The sequence below is a fragment of the Limulus polyphemus genome, unplaced genomic scaffold (genome assembly GCF_000517525.1).
Source record: "Limulus polyphemus unplaced genomic scaffold, Limulus_polyphemus-2.1.2 Scaffold293, whole genome shotgun sequence".
In the NCBI taxonomy this organism is placed as follows: domain Eukaryota; kingdom Metazoa; phylum Arthropoda; class Merostomata; order Xiphosura; family Limulidae; genus Limulus; species Limulus polyphemus.
Window position 1 is genome coordinate 170,364 of NW_013665903.1, and position 20,040 is coordinate 190,403.

Here is a 20,040-nt window from a genome sequence, read left to right on the forward strand (position 1 = left end):
AGCAACCAGTTTTCAATCTTCGGCTAAGCTGATTGGGAGAGGATGTTTAGGATTGAATAAACTTTATAAATCAAAACTTGAAAACCAAAATTTAATTTAAATAAAACTTCAGTAGCATTAAGACTGTAAATGTGAGTAAAAAACGACTCTATTGAGTCGATTGTGGAGTGTTTTGATTTATGAAGCTAATAAAAACCAAAGCTTAACTTGACCACCATTCTCTTAGGACTAAAAATAGAGGGCGTTACATATTACGCAATATACAAAAGCCATGATGGGATAACACCGATAACTTACGAAAGTTGCACAATATACTATAGTAACGTGTGGTGGTTGAATGGAAATATTCTTTAGTTTAGGTGAAATATTTTTTGGTTAAAAAAGCATGGTGTTAGAGATTATTAGTATATCAAGTAAAATATAGTAGTTATATTACATTTGATCTCTCATTTATTTAGTATTAATTCGCTAATTGTAATAGAAATACTAATGGTAATACTACTTTATCATATGATAATAATATTAATAAGTATTATTCATTTAAATGTAACATTGTAAATGTAAATTGTAAGCAAGTTTATAATCGAGACAAATACGGTGTAGTAAGGCTTAAGCGTAATTAGCATTGTTTAACCAAATGGAGACAGACCGACATTTCGAAAAAATTCTGTTACTAGTATTGGAGTTTGCTTTATTCTTCTTATTGCTACTCAACTTTTTCATGCTGTTTTTATAATAATAATGATGTTATTATTATAAGAGTTTGACAATTTGTCAAAAGATTGAAAAGCTTTCATTAGGGTACACTAAGAAGTAACAATGATATAGGTCTCTGGAATGATTACGTATATCTCACAAAATGTTATTGGCTTATGTCTGTAATATATACATATAACATTATACACATACTACTCTTTATGTAATATAACAACCTGAAGGAACATTAGGTCTACTTATGTAATTGCTTTTTTTTGCATTCAATTTTCGGAATATCAGCTCTTTGGAACAATGACCCTAGCTTCAGAAATATAGTCCTTCGGAATATCAGGCTGTAACCAACCAAACTTGTCTCGCCCACTAGTTACAGTAATGTTAATTGGGTTCTTGTGCATTTATATTTACAGCAATCAAGATGAGAATTGGCACAAATATAAAATTATGTGCACACAAAACGGTGAAATACAAAAAAGTTAGATTTGTCCATTTTGAGCCTTTTTTTTTTTTAGGAGGATCAGAGCTCACAAAAAAAAAACATAATTTTTGGGTCTGCCATTTTTTGACCAGCTTACATTGGATTTGATACAAATATACTTTTTTACAGGTCCCAAGCAGTGATATAGACTGTTTTCAACTTTTCTGTGTTTTTCACAATTTTTCTGGTGTTAAAATTGGCCATGTTTAGGAATGTGTGGCAATGAAATTTTATATTTGCATGTGAATGTCAGCCTCTTTAATTGTGTTGTTGCAATTTTGTTATGTTTATACATTTATGTATATTTCGATTATTCTGTTGTAGACACTTCATGACTACTTGGGAACTAGTTTCTGTTAAACAACCTAAACTATAAATTGTAATACACACTGTCACATAATTGTATAAAATTGTGAACATGGAAGAAAGTAGTTTCATGTGCTATATAGCCCTTCAACCACATTTTACTGTCCTGCCATTGTTACGATCGTGAGTGGCGACATTATTTTGAACATATTTTCTAAGAGTTTACCTCTGACGTTGGATAGTGTCATCGGTAATAATGACACTACCTGATTAGATTGCATTTTTAATTTTTTATGCTCTACAGGCCTTTTTAATTGTATATAAATCTTTTATCGACATATATTGGTTTTAACTCACTGTATTTTTACATTTTACTTTATTTTACTTTCACTGTTTTTACTGGTTGTTTGGCGCAGATAGCCTCGTTGCTTTGCGCCATAACACACCAAACAACAACAACTAGCCCTTCAATTTTATAACTTAATTAGTAAAAATAAGTATGTGACTGTATGTTTATATACTTATTACATTAAATTATTACACAAGTATAGTTTTTTCAGAGATTTACTTTAATTAACTATTACACTGCTACTTTTATACATGCATAACTAAATGATGTTATATACAGATGTGTGAGAATGTTTCCTCTCATGAAATATGTAATTTAATGAATCATTATTTAAAATTTCTATGTAAGGACATGTACTCTTTAATCTTTTTTTTAACTGTATTATATTAACAATTAAAATTATATGCCAATCATAATCATTTGTTTAATAGGCAAAAAAATATTCTATTGCTCATCTATTTGCCTCTGGATACAATGTTTCATTTATATTGATAAACTTTGAGTTTACAACATAAATAAGGTCTGATTTCTAAGTGTTCTGGACAAAGATTTGCATATTTAGTATTTTCTATATTGTATAGTCTATTCAGTTTTTTTTTCTGTGCAATCAGGTAACCTGCAATAAACCAGGTACAAATAGTGTTGAACCTTTTTGTAAGGACTTAAATGGAATTGCATGTATTTAATGTTCAAGTTCATTACTGATGTTTAATATATTTGTAAGTTATCCATTAATAATATGGTTATGGTACTTGGAATATGCACAAGTTTAGATAAATAACTATTAAAGAAGTTCAATAAACTGACCATTTTTTTAAATATACTTTTGGAAAATGTTCTAAATAAAGAAATATGAACAGTATGCTTTTTTTGTAAAGTTTATCTTCAATAAACTTATGAACTAAAGGTACATTGTAATTAAAAAGAAAAATCTCTTATTTAAAAGGATTATAATTTAGAAACTGCTTATTGTAGGGTAACAATTTCATCAGAAGCTTGTTAAAACCACAAAAGTTTTATTCATGAAAGTTTAGGTATGGTACAAGGTGTTGCAATAACTTTCACAGAAAGTGGTCATTGTACTTTCTTACTTTTTCAATTAGTATATCAAAACTATCATTAGATGGAAGTTACTCTAAGCATTATCTGTTCTGGTTAGTGTTCATTGACCTTGCAATATTTTGCATGTTGACATGCATTTTATTCAAGTATTGTTGAAGAGAGAGAAATAAAGTACTCTTAATTAGATTGAAAAAAAATATATATATGTATATTGGATTAGGTATACAGTGTAATAAGGCTTTGACAGATACTGTACTATTTTTCAGTCTTCATGAGTAAAATGTATTTTCAATGTGATTCTGATAATATTTGTTCTTCTTGGAAGAGTATGTTGTAATAATTCTAAGTATGTGAGTTTTTTTTTTATTATTGTTGCCCTGTTTGATGTGAGGTTTTTACTGAACCTCCATACAAGATTTTATTAGATTCTGATATTAAAGTTTTGAAACAAGATTTAGATATTTCTCTATGAAACAAAACCATGTTCACTTTTAGCTATCTATGTTGTTAGTTTATTTTCACTAATTTTGAATTTGTCTTCATAAAATGAAAGTATTAACACACATTGAATCCAAAATGACCAGACTTGTACTTGTCCTGGTTATTGATAAAATTGGTTATAATTATGCTGAAATGGTAAATTATGTCTAGTTAGCATGATATACATGTTGAAATTCATCAATGCACCACAACAACAATAACTAAACTTGAATGCTGTTTACAAGTAGACCAAGCCAACATACATGCAAATCTAAAATGTACCATCTGTTGACCTAACATATACAACAGAGTTGATTAAGTTGATATCTGGATGCATTATCTGTCTATTAAAATACTTAAATGAGACACTTTACCTGAATTGTAGTTGGTTCATAAAATGTTAAAATCTTGAAATGATAATCTTTAAATATTTTTCAGTATTACTAAGATTTTTGTAATTTTTCTTAATTAAAAACTTTGATTTATGAAGTATCACTTCATGTCTTTGTTCTTGTGTAAATCATAAGATTTATAAGTGAGTTATTACTACAAAGTAAGTAATATACAGTTATGAGAATCATGTACATTTACACTTGTAAGACATTACCCCTATGATTAGATTTTACAAATCTACAGGTTAAAAAATGGTTATATTCATAAAATTCAGTTGTTTAAACAATTATAATTATATTGTATTTCCTTTCTTTTTAACAGATGAGGATGTATTTTCAGTTTTTATATTTCAAAAAATGAATTATGGCTGGGTACCTAAATCGATCACATTTGTTGAGTCCAGTAGAATCCAAATCTCTCAGTCTAGATGATAAATCTGATTCATTCTTAGCAACTCGAACAGAAATGACTACTAGTGTCTGCTGGTTACCAGATGTTGGAGACTCACCTCTGAAAATTTTTGTTTTAGCCAAGAAAAAGATTAATGATGTATTTGTTGGTATTCAGAGCTACGTAGAAGAAAGCAACAAATTCCTGTCTAGTAAGTGTATGGAATTTTTCATGTCAGCATTATTAGTATTTAACTTCAGAGCAAGCTACCTTCTTATATGAAAAATAAACATAAACCTGGTATTGAGTGTAGTGTTCTTACTTTCTTATTGAATGCATTGTTTCATATATATTTTTGGCTGTAAATCCAGTTATACCTGGCATGACTTGACCAGCCTAGGGAATTTAGGTTAGTCCATAATTCGTATACTAAATTTGACATGCAAAATAATCTGTGTAATAAAAGTATGATGGTGATAAAAATTATAAATCCAAGTATATTAAACATTTTAACCAATATTTCTAGTGAAAGAAGCAATAGAGTATAATTTACTTAAACTGATTTGATATTATAATACTTAGCATAATTTCTTTATTTAAGTAAATAGATTATATATATATATATATATATATATGTGTGTGTGTGTGTGTATATATATATATATATATATATATATAGTGTGTGTGTGTGTGTTATATATATATATATATATATATAATATGTGTGTGTGTGTGTTTGTTTTTCAGGAGAAGACTTACTGTAAGAAAAAGTTTTACATGCCATTTTTTGTGGGCTTAAAATAGCAAGTATAGTTTGGGTGCTGTTTAAACAAGTTTTATATTTAAAAGTGATAATATTAACTTAACATTATATTTTTTGGTAAAGCTTTATTTGGACTACTGTGTGTACTTTTGTTCACCGAACTACATGATGACAGTTAAAATGTTTAAAGCATTGAAAGATAGGCTACTAAAATGACACCTGGTAAAAGGAAATTGAGCTGTGAGAAAGGGCTAAAGATTTCAGCCTCATTTCCTCTAGAGTCAAATGTATACAACTGTAAAATTGTTAGTGATTTTGAAAGTATTCCTGAGTATGATCTCTTTGAGTGGTAGAAAGCGAAGATAGTGAATGTGAAGTTTAATATAAAGAATAATATATGTAGGCTTTCACACACATTTAGCTGAGGATGTGGCAGTAAGAAAATCAGCCATTTACCAGTTTGTTTGATTATTTATTTTTTATATTCTTTGTACTTGCTATGTAGTCCCATCAACTACCTTTGTGTTGTACAAAGTAGCCAGACACATGACAACAAATATTGGTGTTTTGTGTTATTATGAATCTATCTTCTCTTTAATAGGAGAAGAAAAAAATTGTATTCTGTCATACCTCTTTGTAGGCTTTGGCTATTTCTAATTTGCTTTACCCCTTCTAGTTCATGGTCATTTAAAAATGAGAATTTCCACTAGATGTTTAATTTTAAGTTATAAAAATATATTATCCATATAAAATTCTAATTAAACAGTCCCAACTTAAAAGACTTTTCACAACAAATAAATTAACAGACTGAACTTCAGGAAGCAAAGTTTTAAATTAAGATAAGGTTTATGTACTACAGTTCAACCAGTTTGTAAGAAAGAGTGGTGTTAGTACTCATCAGAAAAAGAGAGGAATTTGGAACATGATTTTTAAAATTGTAAAGTGTTTCTTGTTCTTACTTTTTTGCCAACACAGTTTCATATGTTTTGGGCTAAAACACGTAGCCAACACTTGCTTTGTCTTTTCAATTATTTTGAAAACTGAGCAGCAGTTATCAAGAGGTTTTGTTTCCTTGGTTACCTTACATCCATATTATTAAAACACGCTGTTTGAAACATATTGCTGTGAGTATACATAAATACATGTTTTGTCTGATATTAGTATATATCTTTTTACTTGTTTCATGTTGCTTTTACAAATATTCATAATTGATTTTATTTACATTTATGGCTGAAGAGAAGTCAGACTTGATGTTTTGTGTACTCTTTGTTTTGTGAAACTAATAAGACATTTTCTATTATAATACATTAAAGGTTGAGCTCAAGACACTTGGGATTTTATGCTTACTTATGTTACATATTGCAGTTGTAGATGAGTACTGATTGGGAACTTACAATACATATAAATCACTGATATTTTTTATTAATTAGAATTATATATTTTATGCATCATTTTCAAAATGTTTTGCAATAATTTTACCGAAATAAATAACATAAGACAGACTAGATTGTTAAGTAAATGTTATTAATTCACAAGCTGATTTAATGCTTACATAAATGTACACCTATGTATCATAAATTTGTAATATTATCAAAATGCTTATTTTACACTATTTCCATAGAAATTCAAAATATAAACACAAAATTATACCTGTTTTGTTTGTTACGGCCTTGTCCCTTGTAACTAATTATTATAATGTATTTAGGCAATATAAAACTGTTCAATAATTTGTTTTGAATATGAGCAGTTGTTTTTTCTGATATACCTACATTATCCTTGCCTTTCTGGCTAACTAATGATTTTATAGACACTTTGATTTTGGAGAAATACAAATATTGATATAATAAGCAGGTGACTCACCTGTGCTCTGGGAAATTTCAATTTAATTAATCTGTCATGTTTAATCTTGTCAGTTGATATATTGTACATGTACATATTAGGATGTACCCTTTTTTACTGTTATTTTGTAGCGATTTTGAAGATAACCTGTATAGTAGATGAGCTTTTTTATAACCTGTATTATAGATAGTGAAGACTTGCATGTTACCATTTTTTATATTGCATTTACATGATAATCTTTTATAAAATCAATTTCAGGCATAAAAGTAGAAAGCAATATTGTTTCTGAACAGCTAGTAAAAGAGACTTCAAACTTCAGGGAAAGGATAACGGGGATTCGAGATGTGTTAACTCGTGACCATATGAAAGTGGTGTTTTTTGGAAGGTGAGTCTCTTTGCTCCTATATAAGGTGGTATAGGAGGATGTACATGTGCATACATTTGTGGATACTGAACTACATCAGATTTTGGTCACTGATATGCTTCATAAATAACTGTGAATTTTAAATAGCAAAAATGGATGTACAGTTCATATTAGATGTATATTTGTTTGAATATGCAGCAATAAGAAATTGGAAACATATATATGTGTATATATATATATATTTGTTGAAATAATGTGTCAGAAATATAAACTTGTTTTATCTATATTATGTAAGAATATGAGACAATGCAGAGGGATATTAGGTTATTTAGTTAATCAAGGTTACCCTTCCATTGATTAAAAAAACATTCAATGCATTAAAACCAAACTAAATGTAGCTGTTCACATCCAAACTCTTATTTAACAAAATTTATGAACAAAATTAAATTTAGCAATACAAACTATTTTATCAGATAAACCATTCCACAAGGTTATAACTCCAGCTGAAGAATTATATTTTGCTGAGGAACAAGTCTTATGTACAAAATTTACACTTTTTGTTCCTAATTTTTAGTATTTGAGTTTTTATTTCCAACCTGTTTATTCTTTCACTTGATTGTTTTGCACTGAATCATCTGTAATTCTTCTTTACTCAAGACAGAACGAGCCCAAAACTTAACATTTTTCTACTTAGATCTAATTTGTTTATATTGGGCATTATTTAAGTAGTAGCCTTTCTCAGTACTTTTCCAATTCCTTTATATCTTTCCTGTAGGACATGAACTAAACTTGCTAACGATTTTCCAAATGAGGCCTTATGAAAGTTATATATAATAGTACAATTACACCTTATTCTTAAATTAAAATAGAAAAGGGACTTCTAGGATTGAATTTCTATAAATAGATTCCAGAAATTTGTTTGTCTTTACACAACTAAATGTTTAGCTGAAGATCTCAAACAGGACTCAATGTTAATGGTTGTCTGATTGTTCAAGACAAATGAAAAGTTGCTTTGGAAAACTGAACTTGCTTATGTATTTATTTAATCATAAGTGTGAATAAAATCATTGATGTAATCTTTGTTCTTATTAATAATAAGTCGAATAAATGAATAGGGAAGCAAAATTTACAAAGAATAAGCACCAATTTGTTATTCTTTTTCATTGTCAGGGCCATGATGCATTTACTTCTTGTAGTGGTTCAGTTTTCTACAAGGCAGTGTCATGTTATAAACATTGTAGAAATGTACAGTTTTATTTTTTGGGAGCATATTCCAATTTTTCTTTTAACCAATTAGTGTTTATTTTCATACTTTGTGAAGAGACCAAAAAATTGCTGACTGATCATACAGTTCTAAGAACTTGCTGCTTAAGTACTTTTAAAATATTACGAACTGGATAATTTAGAACAAAAATGTAAATCAGAAATTCTTGAAAGCAAGAAGTACAACAGCTGAATTATTTACGTATGGCAGTGTTATCCAGTTTTTATATTTTTCCACGCAAAAATGATTCTGAAATTTAATTTTTTTTCTGGCAAAAACACTGTAATTTTGAGTGGGTTTCTGACTGACCGTGATCTTCACATAAACAATGAATTTCTCTACTTCAAATTTTTTTAAGCAGGGAAGTGCCCATTTTTAATCAGTCATTGCCTTCTGTTACCAAGCCAGTTTCTTATCCATTTTGTGAGTTTTTGACCAATTTCATTAGCAACCAGTCTGCATATTAATTCTAATAAACTTGGATACTATATGGGAATATATTATACCATACTATAACACCAGTGCAAAACAAGTTGCTGTCATAATCAGTTCTTTCATGAAAGGTTATTAGCATATGAAATAGGGTTTTGTTGTTATCAGTTATACAGCATTTGCTTTAGTTTAATATTTTGTTTACTAAGATATAATAAAATATATACTAATACCACTTATGGTAAATAAGCTATGAATAATATGGAACATATAATTATATGCAAGCTTCTAATGAAACAAGCTTATCTATTAGGACTGGGTGTTTAACTCAATCATTAAAAGTAATTATCTGTGAGCATCAAGTAGTGTCACATAGAATAATGTATTAATTGAAATTATAATTTAATCAGTTAATGTAATGAAAAAAAATGAAGTAATTAAAAATTACTGTTTTTGATTAATCCAATTATCCAAATAAATGAAATATTGTCATTATGATTTCTCTCTATTATTTTTAATTCCTGTTTTTCCAGCTTAATCAATTAGTATTATAACTTGAAATTAATCAAAATGAGTGTTTCTGGTTATTACTGTTTTTTGATTATCGCAACTATTCAAGTCATATAATCACCACTATTATGATTCCTCATTATTATTATCATTTTTGATTAATTCAGTTTGTTTAGCTTAATAATTAATGTCATGATTCATAATGAACCTGTCCATAGAGTGCAGCTTTGATCAGAACGAACCTGACATTATGTCAAACAAAAAGTCAACACCATAATGAATGGTCTGGATTTTGAATTCAAAAACTTTATTGAAAATTTAATTATTATTCATTTCTTGATTTTTGTCTTTTTTTCTGCTCAGTTTTTATACAGCCTTTGTTGCCACCCCCTTTTATGGTAACTTACCAATGAAATACGTCTTTTGAAATAGCTATAAATAAAGATTAGATATGATTGGATAGAGCAAGAATTAAACTTTTAATATCATAGTATAGTAAATAAGGTGGTTTGAGTAGTAGTTTATGGTTTTGTGGTAAATGTTCTAGCTGAAGCTCATGTAATGTTGACCAAAGGCATTCAGTGAGAAGTTTTGAAGACTTAAGAAGAACAAATGACAAGAGCTGGGAATGTTTTTTATAGTCTCTTAAACATGCTTTTCATTTGTTAAAATGCATGTGTGTTAAATTATATCTGTATGAAAGCTACAGAAATTTTCTTCAATAAGAAGGTGTCAGTGAAGCTTAATTAGGTTAATAAGTAGAATAGTCAATGGTAAAGTAATTTGGTGACTTAAATCTTTATTGATTAGATATTATTTTTATATTTGTTCTTTTAAAACAATGTACATAAACAAATTTGCTAACTGGATGTAATTATTTCTAATTACATCTGTGATGTGCTATAAATAAAAACATTATTACCATTATCAGTGATAGTAAAATACGTTTTAATTATTTGATTTATACAAGCTCAATGGGAGATTATTGCATTTTAAAAAACAAATAGAATGGTGACTGTTTTCTTGACATTAACATTTTGCTAAGTAGGAAATCTTAAGATTGTCTATAAAAAAGTTTCCCAAATGTTTTTGCAAGAATAAAATCTTTTAGCCCAAACATATTTTTTTTGCCAAAATGAGTAAATAGCAAAAGCCAGAAAATGTCTTATCATTTTAAACATAGGTTAGTTTGAAAATGGCAAATCTAACTAAAAATAGGATGATTAATCTTGTGAGAATAATTAATTAGTTGAATGTAATAAATTAATGAACCCAATGATTAATCAGTTAGTAAATTTTACTAATCAACTAGCTCTGCTATCCATATCATAATGTTTTCATGAAGGAACTCACTAGAACAATGGGTTGTAGCTTAGTTTAAACCTTTAGTAGAAATTTAGTTAATTACTATTTATATTAAGATATAATACAGTGTGTATTTAAAACTGGATAATGAGTCAGTTGTCTAAGCCAGTAAGAAATGGTAAAGTGTGTGTAAAACTGGATAGTGACTTAGCTTTTGCCACATGTAAGTTGGGTCTAAGCCAGTAAGAAACAGTAATAAAATGTGTGCAAAACTGGATAGTGACTTAGCTTTTAACGCATGTAGAGTGTAAACAAGTAAGAAATTAATTTATTCATGTTTCTTTAGGACAAGTAATGGTAAGAGCACTGTGATTAATGCCCTCCTGCAGGATAAGATCTTGCCTAGTGGCCTCGGTCATACAACAAACTGCTTCTTACAAGTTGAAGGAGGTGATACACCTGAACCTTATCTCCTTACAGAAGATTCTAATGATCCTCAGAATGTACAGGTATTTTAATTTGAAGAATTGTATTTGAGAATATCCACTTAAAAAAAATAACTTACATGAACAACCCAGGAGTAATATACAGTGTATTAAATCATCATTCTTAAGAAATATAACATTTGTTTGTTTTTTATATAGACTTTTTTGTGTTTTTCTAGTCTTATTAAATATTTATTTGGTGTTTAAGTTAATGTTTGTCAAATTTGAGTAATTAACATGATTATGCAATAATTATTTAAAACATTACTGATTAATGATTGTAACTTACTTGTAGTAATGTGTTGTATTTTAGGATTTTATAAAGAAAATTAATTAAATTGCTCTATTTTTTTTGGCTGGGTCCACTCTGCCCAGAGGGTAAAGTTGCTTTGTTGAATTCAAAGAAATTATAGAAAATAAGCTTGTAGTCTTTCTTCCACACACATTTTTAGAGAATACTTCAGAGTTGAAATTTATTTAATAAACATTTTTTAATTTTGTATATACGTATTCTTCTTAAAAATCAGCAAACTTTGATTTTGAGCTGCTTTCAGCATGCACCAAATGAAAACATTAATGTTTATAAAGTTTGACTGAGCATAGTATTGCATACAAAACCCCATTAATAAAAAAAGAGAAAATATTTTGGTACAAATTAGTGCCAATTTGAAACTTATAACTTCAATATGAGTGTAGTTTTTTTAACTTTAGTTAATCACCGTTTTTTTCAACCTCGGTGCGATGCAGTTGTTTATATCTCAGCTTTGAAAGTCATAGGCTAGTGACCTAAACACGTAATGAAACCTAGAAGAAAATATGTTTGTGAACAACTTCCACTAAGTTTATACTCCGGATTTTTTAAAGCTTGCTTTATCATTTAATACTTCATTTGAATTGTGACATTGCAATGTGTTAGGGAAAAATGTTTTGCATGGAACAAGATGAAGTAGGCTTAGTTAGGTCATTTTTGCACTTGACTGTATTATGGCTGTTGTATGTTAGGCCTTATTGGCCTAAATAACTGTTTGATTGGGCAAAGAAAGTCACCAAATTGTAAAAAGAAATATATATAAAATGGGTTTAAAAGTTATTACATACAGTAAGATAAAACCTTCTGATTAATGATTCAAAAATGTTGGCTTGCTTATAATTCTGATACCTAAAAAGGTTGTTTTTATTGCACTCTGTTGATTATAAATGCATTAAAACTGCACATGGTGGTTCTTAAAACAAAAAAGCCTGTAGTTTTATAGACTTAAAACTTTATTGAAAAATTTTACAAGAATGTAGGAAAATATAAAGGTGGCTACTATGGCGTGTGGTCTACACAGATACTATCATCATCAACGTTTTAATGATTCACTAAAACATTATTTCTTGCTAAATGATTTATATCTATCCACGTTTTTGTAAGGCAAGTGATAATAATTTAATAAAAAGAGTACCTTAAATATAGGTTATATTTGTGCTAGTTTTGAATGTTGGAACTTATTTCATTCCAATTATATTTGCCCCAAAAATGTTATGTAATGGCATTTTGTACTTTATTAGTTTAAAAGTGTTATTTATAATAACTGGTGTGATTTGCAACTAAATTAAAGTTAAAATGGTGGTGATGATAGTATCTGTGTAGACTGCATGCTACATTGTAAATATCTTTGTAGACCGCATGCTATAGTAGCACCAACATAAATCAGTAATTGAAATCTACAACAAAGGAAAGTAAGCATTTTTAATTTTCTCCAAAGAAACATATCACAGTTAAATCTTTAACTTTCCAAAGTTAGAAATTCATCCAAATATCACATATAAAAATATTTTATTTTGCAAAAACTACATAATGTGAAGAAAAATCATCTCAAGTTTCAAACAATTTCATATAGTAGTTTTTTTTTACAATCTAATAAAACAAACTTTATCACAGGTGTGTCGAATTGATACACTCGGAAGAACTCCAAAATATTTGTTTTTAAGTATATTGGCTTAGAGCATTTTATTTATTTATAAGCTAAGAATTGTTCTTGATTAGAGACTAGTGACATGCTTAATTTTATCAATGATTAAGTACTTTTTTGTTTTTGCTTATAAAATTTTATATTTTGGGTATTGACAGATACAACTTAATTAGTTTCCTTGTTTGTTTGAAAAAAATTTATATTTAAATACTTGGACAATTTTAAAGTGTTCTGCAGTTTTGTACATCATGGGTATGTTTACTTCCTTTGTTTCTAGTCAGTTGCTCAGTTAGCACATGCCTTAAACAGTGAAAAACTGGGAGACAGTTCGTTGGTGCGTATCTTGTGGCCAAAAGAAAAATATCCGCTTCTAAGGGATGATGTGGTATTAGTTGACAGGTGAGATAATTAAGCAAAGTTAAGTATTTTGGAGCTTAAGATCTGGATATTGGATTTTAACTTAATAAACCTAACATGAAAAAATATTTTGTCAAAAGAATCACTTCTATTTTTTTAGTTAGTATAGTTTAACTGTTAGAAAAGAAATAGATGTGAAATGTTCTGGACCAGAGGGATGTCACTGATGTTTTTGATTTTTTCTTTCTCATAGTGAAAATATTTAGCCAAGTTGCATGAAACTTAGTGTGAAGTTACTAAATAATATATAGTTTCTGTTTTAAAACAATCCATAGAAATTAAGTATTCCTATCAATTTTATAGGTTATGAAACTGCCAAAATTTTGATGTGAAACACTGTTTTGGAAAAACATTGAATGTACCTCTTTTCATGGTAGAAATTTTATCTTGATCAGAAAGTTCCATTTTGTATATTGGGTCAGATTCAACTTGTATTTAAAATATTTATTTTTATACTTTGTTTTTCCAATTGAAGTAGTCACCATTTCTGGCTATAAATTATAAACATGCTGCAACTAACAAAAAATTCTTGGTGACCTAGACCTTCTTAAAATGTCATCACTTTTACCTCTGTTAAGTTAGTTATTATGATTGTTGCTAATAGTATTCTTGGTTAGTTGTTATCTAAAAAATATAACTTGTTGTCGATAAATAAAAATTTTTTATTTGTGTGCATTGTTTGAATATTATAGACATAATAATTTTCAATAAATAAGGATTTGAGTTATTGGAATATTAAGCTTAACCCCTTGGACGCTATAATCAGATTTATCGGACTTGACATTTATAACCATTTAGTGCGACAAGTAGATTTACCCCACGGTGTCACAAAAACTTTTCCTTATAGTGCAATATCAGGATACTCGCACATCCTTGAATTTCCTGCTTTAGTACTGCACATGCGTACTAAAGCAAGCAAAAGCACAAATAGTTGATTTTTATATTGAAAAAATACTAAAAAAAGGTCAAATTCTACACTTCATTTGTTAGTGGATAATTTACACTTTTCAAGAAGCCACCCAAAATTTAATTATGCACTCAAAGGGTTAACTAAGCTTACTTGATATCTTGTCATGGAAGACATCTGTAATATTCAAGTGCACACAGTTTAATACAAAAACATTTTCTTGAATGAAAAGAACTTCTAAAATAATTACAAAACATTCTCAGGTCTAGTATTGTGAACGTAGTATTAGAATCTTATGATCATCACTACAGGGGCTCTAGGTAGCTGGCATCTTGAGGAACTACATACTGTTTTATTTACTTTATACTGAAATTTAGAAACTTTATTATTCTGTCATTTTTAACCATTGGCTTTAGCTAGTTTTTTAGCTGATTTTAATTAATAATTGTTCAGAACATATTTTACATCATACAAGAGTGGCAACAAAGGCCTTTAGTAATTAGTAATAAAACCACTGACCCAGAAAAAAAAAATCATGCAAAAACAAGGCATGAATCATATTTTCAAGGGATGATAGTTTCTTAGTATTTATTAACATGTTCTTTGAGATGGGTTAAATAAATCTGAAACAAAATTATAAATATGTTGCTTACAGATGAAATCTCTCAGAACTGTAGAGAAATAAAGTGAAAATATGTTTTCATTTTTATTTGCAAATTACCTTAAATAATGACAAAATATTAATTACTAAATATTTTTGATAAAACATTGTTCAACTACAGTTGAATTTTTTATTTTTACTTAAATTGTAGTTTGGTCTGTAGGTGTGAACACTTGGTATATAAATGGGTCTCACCTCTTGTGATAGGGTTTAGGTTTCAAGGTGGGTTTAATTACAATATGGGATATGTTTATTGTTTTTTTGTATTTAGCATTCATGTATATATTTACTGTAGAATTATTTTTGCTACTGAAGTATGCCAAAGCATTGGGACCATAACATATCTCAAAATTCCTTGTATTTGTTCTTCATGTTATTTGTATCAGTTTCTATCATGTTCTGAATATTTGTATCTAGTGGCTAAACTATCTGAGGAGGCCTTGTTTTTTGGCTTATGTACTATAATTAAATTCAATAAAGTGATAAATGCCGAATCATACAGAAGTGATGGCAATGTTTAAAGAAACATTTTTAAAATAATAACAGTTGAAAAATGTGTTTATTTTTGTGTGTTACGTTTCTGTGTGCATACAACGAATGGCATTATTATTTTTTGATATTGCTCAGTCCAGGTATAGATGTTTCTCCAAACTTAGATGAATGGATTGATAAACACTGTCTGAATGCTGATGTCTTTGTTTTAGTTGCCAATGCAGAATCTACACTGATGCTAACAGTAAGTAAATTTTCTTGCATTTTCTTCAAGTACTATTATGAACAGTGTACATTTGACAATGAAGATTTGTATTTTAGAATCTTTGTTGTTGCAGTTAAAAACTGTTAATTATATTTTTTGTGAAACAAAACACTTTGTTATTGTATTTTTAAGTATTCAGTTGTTTGAAATAAAAGGCTCTGTTAAAAGATTTCCAGTTGAAGTTTTAACTTAACATAATTCCTTAGATTTTGAAACCACAGTGGCAAAAAGCAGGGAAGATTTTAGATATATGATAAATCTATTAAGATCTGGAAATGTTTAATCTGTTAATTGAATGTTATTGATGGCAAGAGTTAGCAGTATAGAAGTTCATCTGTGAATAAAATTCTCATTATACTTGAACACATTTATATGTTGTTAGTAGTACACATCCACCAACAAAAACTGAACAAAGGTACAAAAACATGCTAAAAACTATTTACAAAAATAACACTAACCACATGTGGGAAGAAGTATATATATGTTCTGTTGCTGATCTTCTAGAAAATTGAGGTTAATATAAGGAAATCTATTTATACCTCCAGATATCAGCAAGTGTCAACATTTAGCTATAGCACCAGTACTGAGAAGATAGGGAAAAAAAAAGAATAAATAAAACTAATGTTTATTTATATATAAAGTAAGAAAATTATTAAGTAAAACTTGTTTGATAAATAAGAAAATAAAAATCCTGTTTAATTAACCAAAGTAATGCAGTAGAAAGAAGTTACAGAACTTGGGATTAGTAATGTATATATATATATATATATATCAGGTAAAATCACACTTTATGCACACTTGGTCAAGTTTTAAGGAATGGAGAATCAGAAATAAGAAAGAAATGAAGTTAAACCCTAAGAAGTAGCCAAAAGGTGCAAGATATATTTAGGTACTTAAATGTTCACACTTACAATTTGTATCAACAATGGTAAATATAACTTATATTACTAACAGACAGTAATCTAACTAGACTGATGAACTCAGGTTATACTATAGAAGGTGTTATGTATCTAACAGTAGCTAGCAAAAAGTTATACTAATGGTCATTTAACATACTAAAATTGTTCATTATTTTGTTGCTAAATTAAAAAGCAAAAATAAATAGTTAAAAAATTATGTACAATCATGAATATTTTGAAAAAGTTGTGATATTCTGTAAAATTTAAACTGCCCAAGCAGTAACAAGAAATGTTGAATAAACTTACTGTTCAAAATATAAGAAGAGATAAAGAACCTTGTTTGTGAAAAATATGTATGAGTTAATGAGATCTGTCTGTGAATTTTGTATTGTTGAACAAATTCTATTACTTGGAAATTCAGTGTTTCTTTTGTTAACAATTTTAAGTTTGATTATTTGATGAACAGTAGTTAAGTCTAAAATTCAATAATCTTCATTCTTTGTACCGAGAGAACTTTTCTTTCCATAGTGATCTCTTGTGGGTAAGTGAGCTTAGCAGTATCTAAAAAACTTAATAAATTTGATAAAATATTATTTGTCAGTATACCTACAAGAACAGTTAATGTGTGAAGCTGTGTTATAATCATCTTAATTAAGTTTGTTATGACTGAAAATTCTAGTTCAATACTAATTAGCAAATTTTGAGTAGAAAATTTCCAATCACATATATTACATGTGTTTGTTGAAAGGCAAAATGTTGTCATGTTTACAGAAATATAATGATATAGAAGAATAAGCACATTTTCTGTACATATCTGGTTAAGATATTAGAGTTTATGATCAAGATTGTAAAAGCTAAACAAGGTTTAAGCTAATCTACTTGAGAACTTGTTACTGTTGTTTAGATTTCATCTCTTTTATCTTATGGTGTGAGTCATTACAGAATTAATTTTGATGATCACATATTAACACCATTTTAAGATGCCAGTTTATTTTTCAACTTTTTTCTTTAAATAAACTATGTGTTAATGTTGTTCTTTGAAACCTTAAATTATAGCCATTGCATTTGAGTTGCTTTGCTTCATGTAGAATCTAAGTGTGTATAATTCACCTAGATTTATTTTGACGTAGTTAAATGGACTTACTTTGCTCGTGTGTGTGTGTGTGTGTCTATGTATGTATATATAAAAAATCAAAACATTACAATGAAACTAAAAATTCAACAATAATTTTCCATTTACCAGTCCCTGTTGTCATTATTAACTCGCAATGGATAATGTTTGTGGCTATAGCACTTAAATGCATTGAGGATATTCCATCTATCAGAGAAAATCGAGATGCAGATATCAAATTAGCCAGCAACTATGGAGGATCAGTTAATGGTTAGGAGTTGAGTGTTTAAACCCACGATTTCTTAACTCCTACTATCTTTCACTGTCTGTAGCCAGTTGTGAGAAGGCAGTTACTCTTGATATTTAGATATAACCTTAAGAAATAAAGCCACCCTAAAAATTTCAGAATGTAAAACTTCCATCCTCCACTTTTTTAAATATGCAATGTCCAAGAAGCCCAAAATATTCTTATAGTAGAAATAGATCACTATATATTTATACAAGACTCCCAACCTTCACCCTTTTATTTGCAAAATTATTTTACAGAGACTAAAAAACCCTACCTTAATAATTCTTAAGCTCTCATCCTCCTTCCTTTCTCTTGAAGATTTGTTTTTGTATCTCCTGGACAAGCTGAACAAACATCTTAAGTATTTTAAAGTTAGTTAGTTATAAGCTAACGATGACACTGAGTAACTAACAACCTCTTAAGTTCTCTACAAGTAGTTTACGTAACTGAGAATTTATTTTTCAAAGGAATTCCATATTTATTGTAAAGTAAAAAAAAATGTTTACCTGTTTGTACTTATAACCATAATTTTTCAATTTATTTATAAAAAATTGAACATTATCTATAAAAGAATTACTACTGTTATATATTATTAAAAGTATTTTTAATTGAAATATAATAATTCCCTTTAGAAGTACAAATGGAACAACACTATTAGGAGTGGATAGACAAAGGATTTCATTCTTTTATCAAAAATAGTCAACTATACTCTGCTTTCTAAAACATTAATGTCTAAGTAATGTGCATAATTATCACTACTGTTGCTTCTTTCTATAACAAGTTCCTTTGGATGGCCCCCCAGTGGCACAGCGGTATGTCTGTGGACTTACAACGCTAGAAACCGGGTTTCGATACCCGTGGTGGGCAGAGCACATATAGCCCATTGTATAGCTTTGTGCTTAGTAACAAACAAAACAAAAAATCATTTGGATGTATTAAGTTTGGAATAAAACTCAAGTTGTTGATGTAGATTAGATCTATGTAACAAAAAGTATAGATATATAAATTAGCAGAACAAATACAATTTGGCCATGTTTGAAGAGAAATTAGTACCCATTGGAGTACCCATTATTTGCTTATACACTCATTCATTGAAAGTAATATAACCATTACAGATACAAAAATTAAGTATGTTTTTACAGTGATGATTAGTGAATTTAAATTTTTGGAATAATTATTTCTGTATCTACAAAATTGATGATAGATCAATAAATGCTCTGATTAAATCTTTCAGAATTATTTTAGTATATAATGTGGTAAAATCATAAGTAGTAACAGAATGGGCTGTTTTTAAAGAATTGAAGTTTTTTGGGGGAAACATTCTAACTATGCATGCTTATGCAGCAGGTTCTCGGTCAGAAAGCATAATGGTCGTACATACAAACAAGCAGAATAATATTATAGATTTATATTCACATTTTTGTAATGGCTTTCTTTAAGTTATTAATAATTGTAATTTTAGTTAAAGAGCTTTATATATAATTTCATTTGTTGTATTGATTTCATTAATTAACATTTGTGCATATAATATTTTACATTCAAAACCAAAATTACAACCAGCTTATGAATAGGGGTAATAATGAATTGTTCTGGAATTTCCCTTATTTTTAAAGATATTGAAAGAAATATCTATCTTATACTTAGATAAGATTAAAGTTTTTAACTAGTTTTTATAGAATCAATGAAATAGTTTCCATTCAAAAAAGAAACATGGAGGATAATGAGATTTTCTACTTATATTGATAATGTGATCATCTAATTTTTTTTGAAATCTTTTAAATTTTCTACTTTTTTTTCTTTTTAAAATTCTAAATTTAGTATCTTTTTTCTAAAATCAATATTAAGTCCTTATCTTTTATAATTTCTAACCTACCTATTAACTGGGAGGGGAATGGGAGCTTAAGAACTAT

General features: G+C 28.3%; 1 protein-coding gene across 2 annotated transcripts in view; it reads left to right on the top strand.

Moving 5' to 3' along the window:
* The first annotated feature begins 255 nt into the window (after positions 1 to 255).
* The window catches only part of LOC106457117 (mitofusin-2-like), a 46,208-nt gene continuing 26,423 nt past the window's right edge, over positions 256 to 20,040 (top strand). The window contains exons 1-6 of one of the 2 annotated variants that reach the window (XM_013916501.2): positions 256 to 359; positions 4,104 to 4,383; positions 7,033 to 7,159; positions 10,996 to 11,158; positions 13,367 to 13,488; positions 15,702 to 15,810. In XM_013916501.2, the coding sequence (XP_013771955.1) occupies positions 4,146 to 4,383; positions 7,033 to 7,159; positions 10,996 to 11,158; positions 13,367 to 13,488; positions 15,702 to 15,810 (759 nt within the window). In that variant the 5' untranslated portion in view covers positions 256 to 359; positions 4,104 to 4,145. Of the gene's footprint in view, positions 360 to 406; positions 493 to 4,103; positions 4,384 to 7,032; positions 7,160 to 10,995; positions 11,159 to 13,366; positions 13,489 to 15,701; positions 15,811 to 20,040 lie in introns of those variants that run through there. The other variant, XM_022382919.1, reaches the window with a different exon arrangement.